Source organism: Podarcis liolepis, assembly GCF_965112155.1.
Source record: "Podarcis liolepis genome assembly, chromosome: 9".
Lineage (NCBI taxonomy): Eukaryota > Metazoa > Chordata > Lepidosauria > Squamata > Lacertidae > Podarcis > Podarcis liolepis.
Window position 1 is genome coordinate 11521695 of NC_139564.1, and position 16939 is coordinate 11538633.

Consider the following 16939-nt stretch of genomic DNA (forward strand, 5'->3'; position numbering starts at 1 on the left):
GGTTCTAAGTTGCTGTGATTCAGATCCAAGCATATCAGCCTTGAAATAGCCTCCAAAACTGGAGTGGGGAAGAGTTTTTAAGGGGCAGGGAGAAATAGCTGAAATGGGGGAATTAACTTAACATTTATATTTAAGACACTTCACAAAACAGGTTTGCATTTTAAAAAACAACACTTCATGTTAATAAGTAATGTTAATAAGACATGCAGTGTAAAGACAGCTCTGTCTTAACTAGCTTACATTGCAAATATATTTTGCCTTTTCTTTGTCATTTTGTATAATGTGTCAGTGGTATATTTTGAGGTTTGCAAATGTGCCTCATCAAACATCTAATTATTAGCTACTTCTTCACTCTGTTAATCCACACAGCTTCTTAGATGTGTTGCAAATGTGAATTAATTAAGGCTTGTGACACAAAATGAGTCAGATGCTGTATCATAGAAAATTAGGTATATAAGAGATTTTAGATGGAGGGTTGTGGGGAGGTGGATGAAGATTTGTGTGCCCTTAAGGGGCAAAGACTATCCAGACATGAAAACCCTGGAACTGCATTAACTCTAATAGTTCCCTTCTTGGCTCTTCAATGGGAATCTATTCAAACATTTAGCAAGGTAATGTAGCATAGTCAGGCCTTTCCCCTGATGTGCTAGCTTTCTTCATGCAGGGAGTTTCTGCTATGCGGGCCATTTTGATCAAAGAAACAATCCCTTTCCTACATTTTCGCCTCATAAGAGAGCTGCATGAACTTTCAAAACATTTGAACCACCTTGGAGAGAGACGATGGAAAGGAGGCGACAATAAATGGTTCAATATTTATTGATTTAAAAGCTTTGTACGGCACCTTTCATCTGACTTGGATTCCAGCGCAGTGAAATAGACATATAATAAATGATTTACATCGTAGTGCAGTAACAACAGAAATAAATGACAAAAGAGAGCAGATTAGACCCTTATGTGGGCTTAGGAGTATAGAGAGCATTTGAAGCACCTGGGCAAATTTTAAAAAAATGTTTTAGCCTGGCGCCAAAAGAATTGTTGTGTGGGTGTGAGTTGGGCCTCTTTGGCTAAGGTAAAGGGACCCCTGACCATTAGGTTCAGTCGTGACCGACTCTGGGGTTGTGGCGCTCATCTCACTTTATTGGCCGAGAGAGCCGGTGTACAGCTTCCGGGTCATGTGGCCAGCATGACTAAGCTGCGTCTGGCAAACCACAGCAGCGCACGGAAACGCCGTTTACCTTCCCGTCGGAGTGGTACCTATTTATCTACTTGCACTTTGACGTGCTTTCGAACTGCTAGGTTGGCAGGAGCAGGGACCGAGCAACAGGTGCTCACCCCGTCGCGGGGATTCAAACCGCCGATCTTCTGATCGGCAAGTCCTAGGCTCTGCGATTTAACCCACAACGCCACCCGCATCCCTCATTGGTGAGAAGTCTCTTGTGGCTGAATTTCCCAGGGAAAAGGCAACTGAGGAAGGGTTTCAGTAGACGACTCACAAAAATTACAGAGAAGTACATATCTCTCTTCCTGAATGTGTTATTCACTTCTGTGTCATGGAGGAGGGGAAACCTTTTTTTGTGTGTGTGTATGAATAGTTGTTGACCCATTGGTAAAGTTATTTGTGGTCTGGACTCAGCGTTGGGCAGGATAGTTGGAGTTTGTAGCACTGCAGGATTGAATAATTCTTTCTCTGCCTGTGTCCGCCCAACCTCTCCCTAGCCACTTTCCATCACTTTGCATAGTTTTGTAGTTGTTTGAAGTGTTCAAAGTGCTCTAAGTACAATAGCTCAGTCAATCATCATTGTTCTAGCATTTCAGACACTTATTGTTCCCATACTGCAGATGGGTAGGCTGAGAGATAATGGCTTGTCTCGGGCTGGTGGCTGAAGCTTGCTTTAAACCAGAGACCTCCCAGCTCGTGTTCTTGGTGGTGATTGTGCTCCAGCTGTTAAAAATAACTGCGATCAGTCATCCTGCTTTTTATCTTCTTCTACAGCTTGCAGTAGTCAGTGCCTGAGCTGTGATTCGGGGACCCGTTGCACATCCTGCAAAGACCCGTCCCACGTCTTGCTCTTTGGTGAATGCCAGGATGACAGCTGCGCTCCACAATATTACCTTGACTTCTCCACCAAGACCTGCAAAGGTGAAAGAAACAGAGAGATGTTCTCGTCTTGGATCACAGTAACAATGGTTAAGAGTCTAGTTTAAGTCACAGCGAAGCCTTCTTCACTCTCTCCTTCCAAACCACATTCCTCCCACCCTTTGCTGCTTCCCTCGCTCCCCTGGTTATCTGCTTTCATGGGATTCTGCTCCCAGTGAAAAACAAGATTATTGCAAATCCTTCCCTCGTAAATGATTGAGTAAGTGAGCCATCAAACTCTCTTCCGAGGGTCAAGATTTGCCATTTGCTCAGCTAGCTGTTCAGTCGATTGATGGGTGAGCTTAACTTGCTAAATCTCTCCTCCTCCCCTTTAACATTTATATAAGATTTTGTATATTTGCTGGAGTTTTCTCTGATTTATAAATATTGCAAGGCTGAATATACATATTTCAAGAGAGAACTTTGAAGGAACAAGCCTTCAGCACATGCTGCCGGTTCCACATTTGTGTTTTCTGAGGAAGAAAATCAGGCCCAGTATGAATATTTTCTTCCTTCCCTCTTCATACCTTCATTATTATTATTTATTAAATTTGTATAAAGCCACATTGCAAATGCACCACCATCAAAGATTCCTGTGCATCACCCTCAGAAGGCTTGCTGTATAATTAACTAACCTGAAACACTGGGACTCTTTTTAACTATCCAAGGTGGAAGAAAGTTAAAGCTAAGGAACTTGATCCCAGGACTCGTAAAAGACTCTTGACTCACTTTCATGTCACAGCAGGATATGAGCATATAGAGATGTGTGGAGTTCAAAATTCAAACAGTTTAGCAGTGAAATCAGGGGAGAGTCAAGAAGGACAGCTCTTCCCCCCTTGACCCCAGACAGAATCCAGCAACCTGCTAATTTTTACTATTATCCTAATTAGGGGTGGGGAAGAAATTCAGTTCAGTTCCCATTTCAATATGAAACATCCTAATTTGCACTTCCTGAAACAACACAGGAACCGAAACGGGTTTCTCTTTGAAATTCACAGTTCTCTGAATTTTGTGATGCCGTTCTCTAACCGAACAAGATGTACATAAATGTGTGTATTGGGGGAGGCATGCATTAGAAATGTGCAAGTTAGTGAAAATAGCATGCAAAAATGCATTACATTATGGGAAATTGTTTGCAAAAATGTGCATATCAGGGTAAAGTTGCATACAAATAGATCAGGAGAAATTTGCACTAAGATGCTGGTGAATTTTCATGCTGGCTTTTAAAAAGACACAAACCGATGGAGAAATGCAGAGAGCTGAACTTAAGGCTGAAAAGGGGAGAAACAGAAAGAAACCTAAATTGGCATCCATCTATAATCCTAAATTCCTACCCTGATTCCCAAGCTAACCTAGAATGTAAAATAAATCCTCCGGAGTTCGCCGGGCTGTATTTTTTCCTGATGTATTTTGGAGAAGGAGCTCAGGATTTTCAAAAGGAGTACTGAGCTGATGTTTCATGTGGCTGGAGGATGTGGATTCCATGGGAGAAATTCTTTTGCTTTGGCGCAGGTTAAAAGAGCCCCCTTGCCCCCATGACAAGTGATCTCTGATCTAGCTGCAGCACCCAGAACTACTTACCATGGAGAGGAGCTATGCAGACGTTGTTTCAGCACCACTGAGAGTGCCTTCCAGGAAGTGGGATGGTGTTGCACAGACTTGCAGTGTGATGCCAGCCATCTAACATGCCAAATAGTTCTAAATGCTGCCACTGGGGCTCTAGGGGCAACGTCAATTTGTAAAGTGTCCCCATGTCCCCTCTCTCCTCTTATGCCCACTCTCACCGTTTCTGCTCTGCTCAAGTTTCTCTTGCCAGGACACCCAAGGACAGCTCCAACTTCTTATTGCACATATGTTTTTGCACCTTGGCTCACCTTGAGGTCTGGAAAACTAGAGTGCCAGTGCTATCTTGGTTTCCTTTTACAACAGCCCCCCTTCTTAAGCTTGGAGAAGGGGCTATTCTTAGACTCAGCAGGGCTCCCTCATCATCCTCTCTGCGTCTGTGTAACACCTGACTAGGACAGCTTCTATCTCTATGCCACCCTGTTCCTCCAGGACTTTTGTGATTGCTATATCCTGTGCTGGGTTTTCTCCCGTTCCACACCCCCATCGCCATATCCCATCCTCTGTTCATTCTGGGGATTGTAATCCACTTCACTTTTCTGTATTGCACAGCAGGGGTTTGCGAAAGGTAGGCTGGGGTCTCCTGTCAACATCTCTGGGCGATTAGCCAAGGTTTAAGCAGCAAGAAAGCAGCTCTTTCTTCTGAAATTAATCTGCTGGAATGAAGCAAGTTATCCAGGAACAGACTTCTGTGTGAAAGGAGTGGAGGTCGAGTTCAATTGAGTTCTGGTGCTGAAAACAAAATCCTAATCTCAGAACGCTCAGAGACACCTTGTCTTTTATTCTAACCGCATTACTTTCACAATTGTACACATGGCCCTGGTTAATAGATCATGAGGTTCTAGCAAATGATAAAAATAATTTTATTATTTATACCCCGCCCATCTGGCTGGGTTTCCTCAGCCACTCTGGGCGGCTCCCAACAGAACACTAAAAACAGAATAAAACTTCAAGCATTAAAAACTTCCCAGATGTCTTCTAAAAGTCAGTTATTTGCTTATTTCCTTGACATCTGATGGGGGGGGGGCGTTCCACATAGTGGGCGCCACTACTGAGAAGGCCCTCTGCCTAGTAAAGAGCAGATTAGATCCCATATTTCTGACTGCTAGATGGAGGCAGTAAGCCTTTGATGGGAACTGCAGGTGTAGAGAGGACTGTTGCTCTTTGGTCTTGCTTACAGGCATCCCATAACCTTCTGGTTGGTCTCCCTGAGAACAGGATGCAGGACTTTGGTTGGATCAAACAGAGCTGTTCTTATGTTCTTAAGCCCACCCTGATGTATAGCACTTGGCGCTCTGTTGGTGCTGAATAAATGCTCAGCTCTTTTCACAGTCGCATGGTTCTCTCACAGTTATTGCATGCGTCTCCCAGGAGGAACACAGCAGCTGCCTGGAGCAGCGCGGCTGAGATGTCCCTGCCTCCCTGTTATTAACTTTGCCACGCTCTCTTCCGAAATTCCTTTTGACTTCAGGGCAATGTCACCTTCGTCATTGATTCGGCCTGCTTAATTAGCAGCGCTTGCGGGGAAATCCCAGAAGTCCGCAGGAGTGGAAGATAAGAGATTTACAGTTTAACCGTGGCAGGAGACGCCATGGAGCAGTGTCAGCCGACAGCAACCGCAAGGACCTCGAGGGAGTAGCCGTTGCGATTGCCTGACTGGACCTTTGAAAAGCAGCCTCCTGTGTCCATGTTTAACATAATTGGGAAGTGTTAAACCCCAGAGAAAGATCTGTGTTATTCTAAGAACATCTCCTTAGGCATTTTCTCTCCTGGCTTGCATCTGTTCCGCTGTTCTTTCTTTGCCCTTCAATGCATCTGCAGTCAGTACCGTTTGGTATGTTAAAATGGGTGGGTGGAAGCCGAGCAGACCGTGGGCTTTGCTTAGGATGTGTGTGTATTTTCTTCCTTCTTTGTATTCCAGAGTGTGACTGGAGCTGCAACGCTTGTAGTGGTCCCCAGAGCACCGATTGCTTGCAGTGCATGGAGGGATACATTCTCCACGAAGGTTCCTGTGTGGAGCGTTGCCCTCCTGCTTTCTACAAGGAATCCGACACTTGCCAAAGTAAGTCTCTGCTCCTTTGCCTGCAGGGTAAGTGTACTTGATTTCCTTTCTCAAGGACACCATCCACAAACGACCTCTGTCAGATACTGCTATGGAAGTTCACTAATGAATTGCTGGGCAGATTGTGTCTTGTGCCCCCATTTGAGACAAGTCAGTGGGGTGGGTCCTCTGCCACTTTGCGAGACCAGTCGAGATTTTGCTTTGGACTGGGCGGTAAAGGACACAAGGAGAAGGGGGAGAGCTCATGCTATTGGTGAGAAAAAAGGTTAAGGTAAAGGGAACCCTGAGCATTAGGTCCAGTCGCGGACGACTCTGGGGTTGTGGCGCTCATCTCGCTTTATTGGCTGAGGGAGCCGGCGTACAGCTTCCGGGTCATGTGGCCAGCATGACTAAGCTGCTTCTGGTGAACCAGAGCAGCGCACGGAAACACCGTTTACCCTCCTGCTGGAGTGGTACCTATGTATCTACTTGCACTTTGACGTGCTTTCGAAATGCTAGGTTGGCAGGAGCAGGAACTGAGCAACGGGAGCTCACCCCATTGCGGGGATTCGAACCGCCGACCTTCTGATCGGCAAGCCCTAGGCTCTGTGGTTTAACCCACAGCACTACCTCATTGCTGAGAAGGGCATGCCAAACAGTTGCTGTGGTGTCCACATTCCTTCACGGGAATGTAGCAGTCCATGACTGGGGTGAGAGATCTTTTACAATCCAAGGGCAGCATTCCACCATTGGCAACTTTTTGAGGGCCGCATATTTGTAGTGGGCGGGGCCCGGTGCGGAAGTGGGCAGACCTTTCCCCCTGCATTCCAGGGGGTTGGACTAGGGATTGGGACTTGGGATTCCTTTCAACTGTACAGTTCTATGATCCTTTGACTCTTATTTGTGTAGAGTAGGCTGCATTGCTGTAAGGCAGAAGTCAGAGGTTTCCACCCCATCCTTCTTCCAGGCGAGGAAGAGGCATTATCACAATTCAAGGAGGCTTCCCGGTCAGCCAGAGTCACTCTTGTGCCCTGTGGGATGGAGTAGAGACGCAAGGACCAAACAGAGAGGTCTGGTGGGCTGGATTTGGCCACTGGGACTGAGGTTCTCGGTGTATGTGGTGCACGCATGTGCACAATATAAGGAGGCAGTATCAATGTAGTGAGTGGCAGTGCCAAGGGATTAGATTACCTGATTCACTAGTGCAGAGGTGGGGAGCCTTAAGAGGGTTGGGTGAAATATTGCTGACCTGTGGACCTGGGTTCTCCATTCCTGCCCTGGTGCCTCTACTTGCCAAATGAGGTTGCTGCCAAGTCAGGGAACAGATTACAAGGAGAAGGCAAGCCTGGATTAAGGGCCTCCCCAAGGCAAAGTGAGATGGAGCAAAGTCAGCCAGTTTGGTGTGTTGGTGAGAGGGCTGAGCTAGGACCTGGAATAGGTAAAAGGTAAAGGGACCCCTAACTATTAGGTCCAGTTGTGGCCAACTCTGGGGTTGCGACGCTCATTTCGCTTTATTGGCCGAGGGAGCCGGCATACAGCTTCCAGGTCATGTGGCCAGCATGACTAAGCCGCTTCTGGCAAACCAGAGCAGCGCACGGAAATGCCGTTTACCTTCCCGCCAGATTGGTACCTATTTATCTACTTGCACTTTGACGTGCTTTCGAATGCTAGGTGGGCAGGAGCTGGGACCAAGCTACGGGAGCTCACCCCGTCATGGGGATTCAAACCGCCAACCTTCTGATTGGCAAATCCTAGGCTCTGTGGTTTAACCCACAGTGCCACCCGCATCCCACAGGACTTGGAATACCCAGGTTCATATCTCTGCTCATCCATGAGGCTGACTGGGTGGCCTTGGGTTAGTATTTCAATCTGATCTACTTCAGAGGGATGTTGCGAGTCTAGAATGGAGAGGGGGAGAACCGTGTATGCTTCCTTGAGCTCCTTCAAGGAAAGTGGGGTACATGTGAAATACAGAATACTAATACAAATGATAAGTGGGATGGATTTGCTCGGTGGCTAGAACTGGGAGCATCAATTGCAGCAACAACAGATTTCTGTTCTTACTGATACCAGAGAGCAAGTCCAACTTGGAAGCTTTTCTATAGTTCAGAGCTTTCTATATGACCTGTTTCAACCTACTGATACCCTGTAATTGCTCACTTTGGCCTGAGCTTAGCACTGGGCTGCCCTGAGTGCCCTGACATTCCTCAGCCTCCAGATTCATGGTCTGAATCTGTGAATTCTGGGCCTGACTGTAATGACAGCGGTATCCTATTCAGAGTGGCAGTTCTGCCTTCAAATGAGACCTGTCAATGTGATCCCTGCTATGCTTACAGCGTTTTGGGTTTACAGTGCCTGTCTGTTGTGATTTAGGACATACGGGAACAGTAAAGAGCCCGTTACTCAGAAAACCTTCGCCGCAAATTTGCGCTGTCACCTCAAGACCTACAACGGCATTTAAGCTGGCATATATCTATAATGTTCTTCTGAGGCTTGGGATCTTGAAGGAAAGTGGTAATGGATACAAAGCCCTGTCCAGGTCCAGGCAGATCAGCACCCTGGACAGCTCCCAGTAGGACCTTATATCTGCACTTGGGAAGATGCTCTCTCAGCAAAGGCTTAAGAGTCATCTGAAGCCTTAAAAAGTTGACATGTCTGGACCTTACAGTGGCTCCACCTTGCAAGACCTGGTTGCACTATTTAAAGGGCCTGCAGCCTGTTCCTCAGCCACATGCTCCTGCATAGTTGTGGAGCACGAGAGACTGCAGGAATGGCAAACCCCAAGGATGACAGGAGACTGGTGCATCGCCTGAATGAGTTCTCCTAAGGCCAAAAACTGGGACCCTGAGACAATGTCCACCTGCACTTGAGCTAGGAACCGCTGTCTGCTTGTGTTGAGTGGCTTCTGTCCTGCCAGCTCTAATCATCCGGTAGCATCTATTATACTCAATATTTCTCTCCCTCTCTCTCCCTCCCTCTCTCTCTCTCTCTCTCTGCATGCACATACATACGTACACTTGTACACGCTGCAGTAGCTAGAATGTTGGGCTTTGATGTAGACAATCCAAGTGCAAATTCTTGTTCAGCTTTCCAGGTGTCAAAAAAGGTTATTTATGTAAGCCACTACTGCGGCCTGTGTTTTGTTAGCCCAAAAATGGAAAATGAGCAAGGTCCCAACTACAGAAGAATGGCAACTTAAACTGATGGAATATGTGCAGCTTGCGGGCCTAACAGACAGAATAAGAGAACATGAAGAACATAGGTTTAAAGAAGATTGGAAAATGTTTATTGAATATATTGGGGGGGGGTTGTGTACACTTGAAAATGTTGGCAGCATTAAGATAAATTCAACAGTTTAAATAAGTTTTGATGGATGTAATAATGGAATACTGAATGGTTTGGTTTATATAAAATATGCAGGGGTTTATGTTACACAAAGTGAACCATGGAAAGAGAAGAAGGGAAGTTTTTGATATTTTAAGGTTGCTTAAACGAATATTCTAAATTGTAAAACAGAAAATAAGAATTATATATATATATAAAATCTTGCTCGGCTATAGAATTCACTGTGTGACCTTGGACATGCCATGCCCTGCGAGAGTATTGTAAGGACAGAATGAGCTAACTGTGTATACTGCGTTGGTCAGGGTGTAATCAGATCACGAGACACAGAACTGTGCCCTGCGTTTATGTCTAGAGGAATTTGTTCCTAAGTTATTTGTGCGTGTTTTCCAGGATGTGATGATGACCGCTGCCTGCAGTGCCGTGCCCCAAGTGAATGTGCCCGCTGTGAATCCCCGTTTCTCCTCATGGGTTCCCAGTGCGTCTCGACATGTGGAAAGCGGTTTTATGCAGACCACGGAGAGCAAAGGTGCTCAGGTGAATATCAATAAGGGGATTAAAGCTTAAAACACACTTGAGTTCACAGGTAAGCAGCCTGAGCAAAAAGAGGACTCGAGAATCCATGGGCTGGATAAAATAATATTCCAGCTTATGTGCTTCACTTAAAGAAACCTGTTGGTGTTGTTGGTCTCTGAAAACTGGGTGGCGCTGTGGGTTAAACCACAGAGCCTAGGGCTTGCCGATCAGAAGGTCGGCGGTTCGAATCCCCGCGACGGGGTGAGCTCCTGTTGCTCGGTCCCTGCTCCTGCCAACCTAGCAGTTTGAAAGCACCTCAAAGTGCAAGTAGATAAATAGGTATCGCTCCGGCGGGAAGGTAAACGGTGTTTCCGTTTGCTGCTCTGGTTCGCCAGAAGCGGCTTAGTCATGTTGGCCACATGACCTGGAAACTGTACGTCGGCTCCCTCGGTCACTAAAGCGAGATGAGCGCTGCAACCCCAGAGTCGGCCACGACTGGACCTAATGCTAAGGGGTCCCTTTAACTTTACCTTTAGGACATGAAGAGCTGTAGCAAAGCTTCTGATCCTTTATCTTACTTTGTACTCATCTCCGGATGAGAACTCTTTCTCTGAATATGTGTGGCTTACAGTAGGGCAGCCCAAGACATTTTGCTGCCTCAGGCAAAGAATACGATAGAATCATAGAATTGTAGGGTTGGAAGGGACCCAGTGGTCATCTAGTCCAACCCATTGCAATGCAGGAATCTCAACTAAAGGATCCATGACAGATGGCCATCCAACCTCTGCTTAAAAACCTCCAATGAAGGAGATAGCCCCCCCTCCCCTCCCATTCCACATCAGGAAGCTACTTCCAACACTAGCAGCAGGACAATGTCCACCATTGTATTTGTCCTCCAACAGCCAACCTCTGCTCCCCGCTCCCCAGTTCTGTCACCTGAAGCAGCCGCCACTCTCTGCTCAATAATAATAATAATAATAATAATAATAAATTTATACCCCACCCTCCCCAGCCAAGACTGGGCTCAGGGCGGCTAACACCAGATATAAAACAATTGATTAAGATACAACTTAAAAACAAGATTAAAATACAACATTAAAATGCAGCCTCATTTGAATAGAAACTCAAATCAAGAATTTTTTGGGGATGAAAACGTCAAATCTTCACCAAGGCCAACTATCCAGACTGGTCCTACGTGGGCCAGAAAAAAGCCAGGGAAGTCCCCAAATAGGAGTTCCATCACAGAAGGAGAAAGGAAAAAGGAAAGAGGGGAAGAGGATCAAGTTGATTCCAAGCCAAAGGCCAGGCAGAACAACTCTGTCTTACAGGCCCTGCGGAAAGAAATCAGATTCTGCAGGGCCCTCATCTCATGAGACAGAGTGTTCCACCAAGCTGGAGCCAGTGTTGAAAAGGCCCTGGCTCTGGTTGAGGCTAATCTGACTTCCTTATGGCCCGGGACCTCTAGGGTGTTGCTTTTTATGGACCTTAAGGTCCTCCGCAGGGCATACCGGGAGAGGCGGTCCTGTAGGTACGAGGGTCCTAGGCCGTGAAGGGCTGGGCATCAACCCCTGGTAGATTTCTAGGAATTGCTGCCAGCTGGCATAGATCAGGCCTCCTCAACCTCGGCCCTCCAGATGTTTTGAGACTACAATTCCCATCATCCCTGACCACTGGTCCTGCTAGCTAGGGGTCATGGGAGTTGTAGGCCAAAAAAAACATCTGGAGGGCCGAGGTTGAGGAAGCCTGGCATAGAGAATACTAGGGAAGGAGGGGTGAAGAATCTTTTTTAAGTGGATTTATACCTGGCTTTTGGAAGTGCTTACTCAACTGAACTTTGCTCGCACCAGACGGCCTCTTGGCCACAGGTGTCCAAGCTGCTCATGCTTCTTTTGTAAAGTGCCTTGAGGCGTTTTACAGTCGAGAGATAGATGAATCTTGCAAAACAATTAACTCAATATATCAGTGTTCTACTGGTTGCTAATCCTGCCTAAACTTTCTTGCCTTCTCATCCAAACCCTCCAGGTCACCCAGGCCTTCATAATAATTTCTTTGGGGCATTATTTTGTGAGTGGGATTCTGCGGCATACTGGCAAACGTGACACTCCTGAGCAACAAAAAAGAATGTATTTTGGGGAGGGGTAGGTTTGCAGTAAGGAAAGTGACAGGGATATGCACTGGAGGCTGTGAGATAACAATTGCTTGATGCAACGTCATTTAGCTTCACAAGTAAATCAGAGTGAATCCTCAATAAACTGGTAGCGTTGTATAACCTCACCACAAACACTGTGCAAAGAAATCAGGAAGAATGCTCAATAAACAGATTATCTGGAAGCGACAGTAACTGGAGCAAATTTAAAAATGTTGAACAAGCAGGCTCCCTTTTTGTTAAAGCGTGGAGATGTGTCCCTTTGCATTCTTCATATTTAAGACAATGTAATTCTTTATAACAATAGCTGCTTAGTGAGCTTAACTGCGAAGCCAACCACAGGAGCTCCTGAGGCACAATCAAGTGTGATCTCAAACTTTGTGTGTGTGTGTGTGTATTCATGCGCTCATGTGCCCAGACACTGGTGTCCACATGTAAAGGAATGTGTGCTTCCTGAAATGAACGAGAAGATTTTATTGTCTGAGAGTCCTGTTTGTTGCATTGCCTTTCACCCCCCAGCGCTCAGGGCAATGTTGGCTCAACAAGCCATTTGTGCTTGGACTCTTGTTTCGTTGACCATTAATAAAGTAATAACACAGTTGTGGCCTTGTTTTCCGAGACTAGAAAACGGCAGTGGTAGCATTTGATCTTTATTTGAAAGGCTTGTTCCTTTCCTTTTCATGCTAGCCTGCCCCAAAGGATGTTTGGAATGCGACAAATCAAGTCGGTGCCGAGTTTGCGACTCCACTACATTTTTGCAGGAAAGCCGCTGTGTCTCCAACTGCAGCCATGGTTTCTATGGAAATCCCTGGAGCAGAGAGTGTGAAAGTGAGTATTTTCCCATAACGCTCTCCTTGGCACCCGGGTAGTGTGGGTCACTCTCTCACTTACAGTTTCTCATCTGTTCATATGAAGTAACAGTGAACCTCATGGGTTGTGAGGAGGGCTGGTGATCAGAGACAGTGCATGTAGTGGTTAGAGCATTGAAATAGGACCTGAGAGACCCAAGGTTCAAATCCTTACTTGGCCATCCAGCTCGCTGGGTGACCTTGGGCCAGTCATAGTCTCGCAGCCCAACCTACCACACAGGGTTGTTGCGATAAAAACCGGGACCACTTATGACACCTTTAGTGTCTTGAAGGAAAGGTGGGATAGAAATGTAATAATAAATAAGTCAATCAATCAATCAATCAGTCAATCAATCAATCAATCAATCAATCTACACCACAGGTAATCTGATTTAACAGACAGATCCATTTCTCTTTATCAGTCTTACTGAACAATGGGAATTGTAGTTCAATATATGTGTGTTGTATATATACAGAAGTGTGGGCAAGGGGATCTCTGATAAAAGGCATCACAACTCTCAAACCTATAACTTCCTGGTATATTACCTAAAATTAATGGCTTTGCTACTATAAAAACGTCCATTTTTCTCTTTTCTGGTGTTCTCTACCGCAACAATCCTATGTATTTCACTTAAGGTCGAAGGGAGATCTAGAAAACTGCTGGATTTTTTTTCTTTTAAAAATGGGACATAAGGCGTTGTGTATTTTTTGTGTTGCAGATGGGCAGGGATGGGCTGGGCTGAAGGGTCAGCATTGTGGTCAGTTTTGCAACTTCTGTTAGCTGCACTGTGAAAGCTGCATAGAAATCTTCAGTGAAATAAAGCTGAGGTCTACATATTAACTGGGTTTTGTTTGTTTTGTTTTAGTTGTCATGCAAACTCCTGTTCTCAGGGCAAATGGCTCACTCCAGTTAGGAATTGGCGAGGTGAAGCCCATTGACCTCTCCATCCTGGAGTTGCAAGGCCCTGTTGGCGAAGGAGAAGGTTTCTTGTTTCATGTGGTTGACCCTCCCACCAACGGCCGACTGCTGACTGTGGCAAATGGGAAAGAGACAGAGTTGAGGCAGGGCGACCGTTTCACCGTGGAAGACGTGAAGGGGCAGAGAGTTCGTTTCATGCATGATAAGAAGAAATCCAGGTGAGTTGCTGCTTCCTTACATCTCTTGATGTCAGTGCACGGAAGTTATCCAAGGGTACTCTCTCCATATGAACCTACCGTATTTTTCGCCCTATAGGACGCACTTTTCCCCCTCCAAAAATGAAGGGGAAATCTGGGTGCGTCCTATGGGGCGAATGCAGGCTTTTGCTGAAGCAGAGCGCCCCCTGCGCCGGGCAGACATCCACATCGTGGATAGCAGCCTGCCGCCTGGCGCGAGAGACTCCCTGAAGCAGAGCGCCCCTCGCGCCGGGCAGACATGGGCCAGCCCCACAAGCTCGGGGGACAGCAGGGAGGCGCAGCGCCGTCATCCCGCTGTTCCTCGACCTGGTTCGGTTTCCCCGACCTGCTTTTGGGGGGGAAATAAAGGAAAAAATTTTTTCCTTTATTTTCCCCCCAAAAAACTAGGTGCGTCCTATGGGACGGAGCGTCCTATGGGACGAAAAATACGGTACCTGGACCCTGAGATCATCTTCTGATGATCTCTTGTGCCTCTTCTGTGAGAGGTCCAGAGGCTGGCAACACGAGAATGGGCCTTTTCTTTGGTGGCTCCCCACTTGTGGTCTGCTCTCCTCAGGGAGATTCGCCTGGTGCCTTCATTATACACCTTGAGGCGCGGGCGAAAACGTATCTCTTTAACCAGGCCTTGGGCTGATTGACATCCAATGCCCTTTTAGATGCGTTGTGGAAGGGTGGATTATCAGGTTGTCTTTGTTATTTTTACTACGTATTTTGTATTTTTTGTATAGTAACTTTATGTTGTGAACTGCCCTGAGACCTAGGGGTATACGGCTGTACAGTGGACGCTCGGGTTGTGAACATGATCTGTGCGGGATGCACATTTGCAACCCGCAGCTGCGGGCTGCAATTCGGCGCTTCTGCACATGCGCAAAGTGCGATTTAGCGTTTCTGCACATATGCGACCACTGAAACCCGGAAGTAACCCGTTCCAGTACTTCCGGGTTTCAGCGGTCCGTAACCTGAAAAAATGCAACCTGAAGCATCTGTAACCTGAGGTATGACTGTATACAAATTTATTAAATAATAATAATAATAATAAGAGAAGAAGGGAAAGATTAGAATTGAAGTGATACCACCAGATATATGATTGGGGCACAAGTGCAGAAATTGAGACTGGTTTAAATACAGATTGCAGTGGTCTGAGAATCGCAGTTTTTATTTAAAAACATGCAAGTTTCTGGTCCTCAAGACTCATTTCATTTTGAGGCGGGAAGCTTGAAAAGAAGACAGCAGTGCCTGGTGAAATCTCAGTATACACATGCAGCCTTGAAGGCGCTATGGCAGAGCCATTTTTGGCTGTGATCACAAGGGGCTCTTCCAGATGGGCTCTTTATTCCAACAAAATTTGGTTGTTATCTCTCACTTTCAAGGGCAATCATCCCATCATTTTTCCAGCTGCAATATGTCCAGTAAGAAATGTGATGGGTAATTGCTCTATAAAGTGCAGAATAGCAACCACTCGCTGGCAATGTCATATAACCTCTGCACCGACAGATCAGAATGAACGCTTCCAAGGTTGATATTTTCTAGTCTGCTGTTATCACTGATCAAAAAGGTTTAGCACCTTTTTTGAGCATTAATTTTTTTTTTTTGTACAACTCCTCTGCTGTAGTGGATGAATCATGCTGTGCACCTATATTCCTATCAAAAAGCAACATCTATTTATATAACCTTCTTTGGGTGTTCATGTAGGAATGGGCAGTTTTCCCTAAAGATCAGCCATCAACAGTACTTCTCTGAACCAGAAACGTTCACTGTTCAAGCACAATCAACAAAGGTAAGCTATGATCTGTATATATTTTTTTCAAAAATGTGAAGGGAAAATATGTATCCAGATCTATATTTGATTCCCCGTTTGTTTGCAGGCCACAGAGCTTTCCGTATGACGGTTAGCCTTCCTGCACACCAAACTTTCCAGGCATTTCGGAAGTTTTGTTATCTTCCATCGTTGCATTACTCCCTGCTCGTTTTCCACTTTATGTTGATGGTTAGTCCTTTGGGGCAGTTGGCCAGAGTGAAAGTGAATCACAGAACAGAGCCGGACTAGTGATCATCTCCTTCCCCCCCTCATCCCAGTTTCCCCACTTTTAAAACATTCCTCCCCCCCCCCACTAAGAATGACGTGTATTCTGTAACTCTACCACATCACTGTAGAGTTGTGCAGATACTTGAGTGTTGGCTATCAGGATTTCGCATCCTGAGAAACGAGGTGTTGTGTATTTAAAAGCCATAAACAACAACCCATGTCTCTAGCCTTCATGAAGGTAAGCAAGACGAACTCCACTAATAATCCCATCATTAGAGTGTGATGCATGGCTCAGTGCTTGTCGCATGCATAGGGTGTCAGGTTCAATACATGGCACCTCCAGTTAAAAGGATCAGGTAGCTGGAAAATGATTTCTTCCTGATGTTTTGGGGAGCTGCTTCCAGTCAAGGTAGACAGTACAGGTCTACAGGAACAAATAGCTTGGCCTGGTGTAAGGTAGCTTTCCACACCTTTCTTCAAATTACACAAAACAGGTGAAAACATGTTAGCGTAATGTAAACGAGCAATGTAAAAGGATAGTAAGCAAAACAAAAACACAGTACCTGAATTGAAATGAATTGGCTGTGTCCTCCGTTGTCTTTAACACCAGGTGATTCTGGTGCGTAAGGAATAAGATTTCATTGTTCTTCATGGCTCCCATCCCCAATATTCTTGCTCTGTCCTGCCTTCTGGATTTAGCGCTATTTTCCTTTCTCTTCAGCTCCAATTTCATGGTTCTAAACTAAGCCTCTCCCTTCCCCTTCAGAAGATACGTGCATCGCCAATCGTTAGCAATAACCTCAACGTGTGTCCTTCATACAGTAATGTGTTATTTCCACCAGTCCAAGCAAGACCTTGAGGTGATGACCCTTGCTATCTAGCTGAAGAAGCCTGATTCATCAGCCTTTTCAAGAAGTGTTTATTAGTTCCTTTTAATTCTTTCCTTTGGTAGCCTCTTAGATTCCAGGGCTCTCGGTGCCTTGTTTATCGTTCAGTATTGGGGACGCGGGTGGCGCTGTGGGTTGAACCACAGAGCCTAGGACTTGCTGATCAGAAGGTCAGCGGTTCGAATCCCTGCAACGGG

At 45.9% G+C, this 16939-nt stretch overlaps 1 protein-coding gene across 2 annotated transcripts in view; it reads left to right on the forward strand.

The window, feature by feature from the left end:
- Positions 1-16939, forward strand: part of FRAS1 (Fraser extracellular matrix complex subunit 1) — a 388317-nt gene that overhangs the window by 250157 nt on the left and 121221 nt on the right. For both annotated transcript variants that reach the window (XM_083520384.1, XM_083520385.1), the window contains exons 22-27: positions 1994-2140; positions 5682-5822; positions 9537-9680; positions 12493-12633; positions 13520-13790; positions 15522-15606. In XM_083520384.1, the coding sequence (XP_083376510.1) occupies positions 1994-2140; positions 5682-5822; positions 9537-9680; positions 12493-12633; positions 13520-13790; positions 15522-15606 (929 nt within the window). The remainder of the gene's footprint in view (positions 1-1993; positions 2141-5681; positions 5823-9536; positions 9681-12492; positions 12634-13519; positions 13791-15521; positions 15607-16939) is intronic.